The sequence below is a fragment of the Notothenia rossii genome, assembly GCF_949606895.1.
Source record: "Notothenia rossii genome assembly, chromosome: 2".
Taxonomy (NCBI): Eukaryota; Metazoa; Chordata; class Actinopteri; order Perciformes; family Nototheniidae; genus Notothenia; species Notothenia rossii.
This window is the reverse complement of record NC_136904.1, coordinates 40,064,437-40,071,606: the sequence shown is the minus strand read 5'-3', so window position 1 is coordinate 40,071,606 and position 7,170 is coordinate 40,064,437. Positions and strand designations below refer to the sequence as shown.

Here is a 7,170-nt window from a genome sequence, read left to right as displayed (position 1 = left end):
CTGCGGGGCTGGGGCAGTTCAACTTACCTGATTTAGGGGGGGGGTGGGGCGCCATAGTGTATGGGTGCTGTACGCAATATAGGCGTAGTTCTGTTAAGATGAGATAATAAGATGTACTTTGTTGGTCCAAAATCGGGATATATGTTTTATTTTGAAAAAAAAATCAAAATATATATATATATTTTTTTAATACAAGATATATTTCCCCCATTTTTCGGCGCCCCCCTGGCTTGATGCGCCCTTAGCATTCGCCTATACTGCCTATGCCAAGGGCCGGCCCTGCCTGAGACACAGTTTTGTGAAAAAACTACCCGCCAGACCCGGATTAGGGTCCTCTCAGGCTTAACAGGTTAAAAGAAGACCTTAACCTAAAGGTTCATTCGTTTTGCACATCCTCCTATTAATATCTTTGTACATCCGGCACTAAACCGTTTTATTGTAGAGATCACTTACAGTATCTTCCTAATTTTTTATATTCTATATTTCTATCATTGACCTTCTACGTTCCCCCTATTTTGTATGTACTCTTAATATTTTTTTCATCAAATATGAAATATAAAAAAAAGTATTCAATAACGTGCTTTAACCACAAGGTACACACAGCATAGAATGACATAATAACTTTGTATTATTAGTGTAGGACAATTAGTATGTATAACATCTGAAGATGTGTAGTTTTATTCATGTTTTCACATAATTTTAGAGGATATTGCTATATTATTTCACATATTGTAGTTCTACACATTAATATCTGATTTGTAAAACATCACAGACAGAAAGGTATGTCCGTAATGTAATGGTAAGCTACAGGGACGTGCACAGACATTTGGAGGGGCTATTGCTCTAAACTGGAAAAAGGGCCTCCCCCCGAAAAAAAACACAAGACCTTTTGAAAATTGTAACTTATTTTTAAGTAAAAGAAACCAAACGATTATTACATCAACTAAATTGAACAATAATTCACATCTCATAACAAAATAAGCTAAGGCGACTACTTGCATTCGGTGCCTTGATTTTAAAAAGGAAAACCAGGGAAATGTTTTGTTTTGCGGTCCATATCTCATTAAAATATCTAATGTTAGTAACTATTAAAGAAAAAATGGGGACAATTCTGTTTTAATGTAGTTTGACCATCTGTGCAGACATACTGATAAAATAGGGCCTCTAACTAATTACCTTAAATAAACTCACTGACTAATGAAACCAGTTCAATACGCGTTATTCTTATTCTTATCATTATTTATGAGCGCAGTAACAGTCAGGTATATAATTACTTACTTATTTAGTATTCCATAATTTAGTAACAGAGATGGTCAAACTAAAGTGGTAGAGACATGGCAGAAATCCTACAAGGAAGCGGGTCATTGAACTGTTCACCCGTGAGAGGGCGATCAAGAAAAGAGAGCGAGCGGCCCCGTTGAGGGAGTTTACAGATGAAAAGACGCACAATAACAAGTAGGCTATATCTAGGTGTTATTTGTAAATAACCGCCGGTATCAAGAGGAAGTACAGTCCCCTGGTTTGTCCCTTACACCCTAACTGCCATGAGACAACTCAAAATCAAGTTTCCAAAATCCGACACTGAGGTGGTCTTAACGCACCAGCAGATGACAGCGCTGACAAAGTGTGTTTCCCGCAGCGAGACACTACAATACTAATTGTTGGCTTATCATGTTGATTTGGCGACAACAGAAAAAAGAATAACTATTGAAATTCTGATTCCATAGTTGTGTCTCCCATCGCCCAAAACCCCTGACTATTCTCTCAACTCAGTATTTACATTCTTTTTTCTGATTGTTCATTCAAAGACAATCAGTAATATCTTTAAAAACTACAAGTCCCATTCTATCAGCTGTGCACCGTTATCTACCAATTGGATCAAATATGAATGTAAGCCAAATTAATGTTGATACTGCCAAGAGACGTATTGTGTGAAGAGAAATTGAAGATGTTGTTTAATTGCTGATATATTTATGATCAACGTCACATATTCAGTTTCGGTGGCAGTTTGTCTAGAAGTCTTCTAATCAGGGCTCTATAAATAAATAACTACAGCAGATGTGTAATATTTAATGCATCCAAACCATGTATTACAATGCCATTATGTGATGACTTTCAAAGAGAAAAGCAAGTACACTCGGATTAAAGTATTATTATTTTTTTTTAATTCGGATTTCATATCGCATTAACACCATATCCCAACGTGCATTGCGGCTAAAACATCCAATCATTGAGCTTAAACCATAGCTGAGGATCTTGGGTAATCAGTTCAGTGGGTGTGTATTAGTGGTGCACGATAATTATCGGTCCGATATTAGGAATTATGACGTCATCCCGATAAACCCGATAAAAGTATTAATAGCCCCGATAATATACAATATATTTTTTGGGTAAAAAAAAGAAAATAATACTGCGGTGTGGGTGGATTGGGATGAGGGGCGCTTGTTTTTCACTCGGCTCCTCCCGTTTCGCCAGTACTGTGGTATTAGTGGTATAGGAAGAGGAGAGTTTTTCACAAATCCAGCGCTCCCTAACTCATGCCTGGCTGTGACGTAAATGGTGTGCGGCCGTGAAGCCAGGACAGTAAACAAACATGTCGTCGGTAGTATGGGACTATTTCAAAGTTTCAGAGTTACACAGTTCGCTTGCTATTTGTAACAAATGCAATGCAGAAGTTCCACGAGGAGGGAAAAAGGCAACGAGCTACAATACTTCCAACCTGATCAGTCACCTGAAACATCGCCATCGCTACGATGGTGTGTTAAAAGCGTACGAAGACGCCTGCGCTGCTAAAGTAGCGGTGAATCCAAACTAGCTGCAAAGGCACCGGGGCTTTTACCTATCAACGAGGCTTTTGAAAAAGGCAAGAAGTTTGCCAGAGACGACCCCAGGGCTAAAACGATCTCTAACTTCATCATAGAAATGATGGCGCTTGACGACCAGCCCTTCTCCCTCGTCGAAGATAAAGGATTCAGTCGGCAAGTTCATCATTTGGAGCCCAGGTTTATCATTCCAAGCCGCCGCCATTTTTCAGACGAGTGTTTACCAGCCAAGTATAATGAGATCGCCACACTCCTTCATACTCTGATCGATAATGATATACGGGACATAAGTTTCACCACGGAAATATGGACCAGTGATGTTAGCCCCGTTAGCATGCTAGGTCTGACGGCGCAGTGGCTGGACAAAGACTACAAACTGTACAGAGCGGTGTTGCATTCTCAGGAGCTACCAGGTTCACACACAGCCGATATGATCCGTGAGGCTTTTGAAGCCATGCTTCAGCAATGGAACATTAGTAAAGAGATAGTCCATGTTGTCCTAAGAGACAACGCACGTAATATGGCGAAGGCTTTTGGTGACTATGGAGTTGATAGCCTGGGCTGCATGGCCCACACTTTACAGTTGGCCGTGAATGAGGCTGTGCTTAACCAAAGAGCTGTGTCTGACTGTGTTGCCATCGGGCGGAAGATTGTTGGACATTTTAAGCACTCCCAAGTAGCGTCCACCGCCCTGGAAAAGTTACAGGCAAACCTGCGAAAGGGAACCACTACTACCACCACCAGTACACGACTCCAACAGGACGTGGCCACACGTTGGAATAGTACATTTTACATGCTTAAGAGTCTGGTGGCGCAGAAGCAAGCTATTGCAGCTTATGCAGTAGAATACAAGTTACCAGCAACACTCAACTCCCACCAATGGGCCCTGGTTGAAAACATGTTGACCATCCTCGATCCGTGTGAACAGCTGACTATAAATATTAGCAAAGCTACAGCCACAACGGCAGACGTAATCCCCTCCATCCAAGCCTTAACGCGCCTGCTAAAACAAACTGTTCCAACAGACCACGGAGTGAAAACTTCAAAGGAGACCCTGTTAGAAGCAGTCCAAACGCGTTTTGGTGACATCGAGGAAAAGCCCTTGTATTATCTCTCAACGCTATTGGACCCGAGGTACAAGGACCGCTACTTCACCCTTGCATCAAAACGGCAAGCTATAGAAATGCTGCGGGAACAGCTGCACAACGTCGTCGAGAGAGACCGCCGTGCCACAGACACCCCCGGCCCCCAGCCAGACGAGCCACCGGCAAAGAGCAGCAGAGGAGACGAGAACAACAACACCTTGTTGGGCATGTTTGAGGCATTCCGCGAAGAAAATACATATGCTGCAACTGAACACCAGGAAAACAGCAGAGTGGATGCGAACGTAAGTGTATATATTTTGTTTGAATTGTTTTATGAACACAATGTATAACTTATGTTAAAAATGGAACTGGATATTCAGAACATCATCATAATTAGATTTTGTTCTTCTGTGTTTTGTTTTTTACTGAAAGCTCCAGTCATATCTGTTGGAGGCCACGCTTCCCGTGAACCGTTGCCCGCTGGAATACTGGAGAAGCAACCAGTCCCGTTACGAGTGCCTGGCCCAACTTGCTCGTAAATATCTGTCGGCTCCTTGCACTAGCGTTGACAGCGAGCGTTTGTTTTCTGCTGCTGGACACGTGATGACCGAGCAATGAAACCGACTCGGATGCGACAAGGCAGAGATGCTGCTCTTCGTCAAAAAACATCTCCCTCTGATCAAACCAGAATTTTAAAAAAAGTAGAACTTTAGAAGAATAGCTACCTGCTCTAAAGGGAGCTAAAGTAACAATGCAGGTACAAGGGTCAAATGTGAATCTCTCTCTCTCTCTCTCTCTGAGAAAAAAAGAGGACAATTGAAACCTCATGCTTTTGTGAAAAACGGGTTCACTGTCATTTATATGAATTATAAAGCAAGTCATTAATCCTTTGTTCTGTAAAATGACTGTTTGTTACTGTGTGGAATGCACTTTTTCAGTTTGTGTTTACATATAAATGTCTAACTTGTTTCAGTACCTTATTTTTTTGTTACTGTGAGGAATGCACCTTTACAGTTTGTTTACAGAGACTGATTTGACTTGTCAGTATTTAATTTGAATCCTTATGCAAAGATTTGCACTTTTGCAGCATCCCTTCTAGAGGAGAAGATGCCTTTATTTTTATATCACTGAGTGATGCACCTTACGATGGCAAATGTTTACATTTTACAATCTATTTGACAGGTTGTCAAATAGTTTTTGTTTGATTTCTTTTGGCAAATGTTTGATAGGCTTGCTGTCCTATAAATGCCAGGTAATAGTTGTTCCCATTTCTTAATATGGACCACTCATTGTTCAGGGAAACACATTGTCATTGACATTGACTGATTGACTCAATTGTATATTTATTTGGGAAAATAAATATGGTCACTTTGAAGAGTCAAAACTGTTCTTGGCTTTGTTTTGTTCATAGTAGTAATGCTCATGTCATTTGCTCACTTCTAGTCTTTTTTTTACCACCAGGTGTGCAAAAATTACAGGTACATTTAATATATATATATATTATATTAGGGATGCTCCGATCGATCGGTCACCGATCGAGATCGGCCGATACTCACTCTCCACTGATCGATCGGTGTTCTCTAAACATGCCGATCACGAGAGCCGATCGCAGGACGTAAAATACATGACACTTTTCTCTGTGCGCGCCAAAACAAGCTCGCCAAAATGGCTTCACCGGTCTAGCATTATTTTAAGGTGTCCGAAAAAGACAGTAAAATAGCGGAATGCAACGTGTGTGTGAAGCAGAAATCCTGCAGCTCCGCCCGCCGGACCGGTGAGCGGAGTGAAACGCACAAGACCTAAGAAACACACTTAGCAATTTTATACCTCTGGAACAAGCTAAACTATAAATATATTTATTCTTCGGGTCACTCATTACTGGATCAGTAAGCTGCGTGAGATACTTTAAATGGAAGATTTAAAGTGATGTTTAAATCTTCCATTTAGGCCCCGCACACTCGATCGGTATCGGCCGATACTGATTCCGGCGATCGGCTCCAAAATTGGCGATCGAAGCATCCCTATATTATATTATTATCGGTTATCGGTATCGGTCTTGAGAAGCAGGAAGTTATCGGTATCGGTTTCAAAAAAACAATATCGTGCATCCCTAGTGTGTATCGCAATGGTGCTCGAAATGTCCCTTATAGGTCTACGTCTGTTTCCGGTGACTTTATTTTGAAATTAATTTCCTGAGGAACGGCAAAAAAGCCAGAGATTGTAGAAATAAACAAATAAATAAAAACAAGGATAATTGTGTGTTATTGTTGAGTAAATAACAGTGTGTTCTATTTCGCTATTGGGTAATCCCCTGTGCACCCGCGCAGCACTGAAGCACTTGTAGTCCACGCCAACCTGCTCACTTACGGTATAAATAGGAAGGAGGCCCGACAATCTGCTCCCTCCTTTCTTCAGCACCCCGGTACTGAAGCACTGTAGAGACACTAAAGAGTAAAGGCTCTTTTAAGAGCCACCTCGAAAAATATCCTTAAACATGAGTACACAGGGTTGTGTTGGAGTTTGCTCCTCATGCCAGAAGAATCCTGCCTGGGGTCAGAGCACGCGCACGCAGCTCTCGCCCAGTTGGTGTCATGTGCTCATTGTCTCTGTGCCCGTTTCTCTCTGGCCGACAGATAGGGAAGAGTGGACGTTCTCGCTACTGCGACCAAGCCCTTGAGTTCCTGGATCCGAGTGCTGGGCAGGAGTCGGAGGACTCCTACCCCGCCTCCATCCACGGATCACCGTGTGGTTTCCCCATCCCGTTTCTCCCCGGTCTGGCCCGGCTGCGGGACCTGCGACCCCTCTTTCCGCCATCACGGCTCTGCCGTCAATAGGCGGGATCCTGCAGGGACAGCCGGAGATCATCGAAAAGGCAGCCGCCTGGAGAGGTCTCCTCGTTTCCCCCGGCTCAGCAGAGCTCTCTTGCCGGTGGCAGGAGTGACCCGGTCTGGCCATCCGGAAGTGCCAGGAGGGAGCGGCGACGGCCCCTAGGAGCCTGAAGGCCCCCTCACTAAGGGTTTTACGGATGTTGGTTTTCCTCCCCTGGAGCACGGTCGCCGCACGGCGTCCCTTGCTTTCCTCCCCCGGGGACCAGGTTGTCGTCCACCAGACTGACCGGATGCGTCAGTGTCCCTTCCAGGCATCTGCAGTGGCAAACAACATCGCTCTGCTGTCTCACTCCATACAGCAGAGCACCCCCCGCAGTTCAATGGGATACGGGACACACTCCTGTCATCCCAGGAACAAAAAAATACTATTTCCAG

The 7,170-nt window shown here is 43.3% G+C and overlaps 1 protein-coding gene across 1 annotated transcript; it reads left to right on the top strand.

Annotated features, from left to right (window-relative positions):
* Positions 1–2,925: 2,925 nt before the first annotated feature.
* On the top strand, positions 2,926–6,741 carry LOC307029604 (zinc finger BED domain-containing protein 4-like; the record flags this gene model as incomplete). Its single annotated transcript, XM_079665683.1, has 3 exons — positions 2,926–4,209; positions 4,340–4,507; positions 6,541–6,741. The coding sequence occupies 3 exons, from the start codon at positions 2,926–2,928 to the stop codon at positions 6,739–6,741; spliced, it is 1,653 nt and encodes a 550-aa protein (XP_079521809.1).
* Positions 6,742–7,170: the final 429 nt, after the last annotated feature.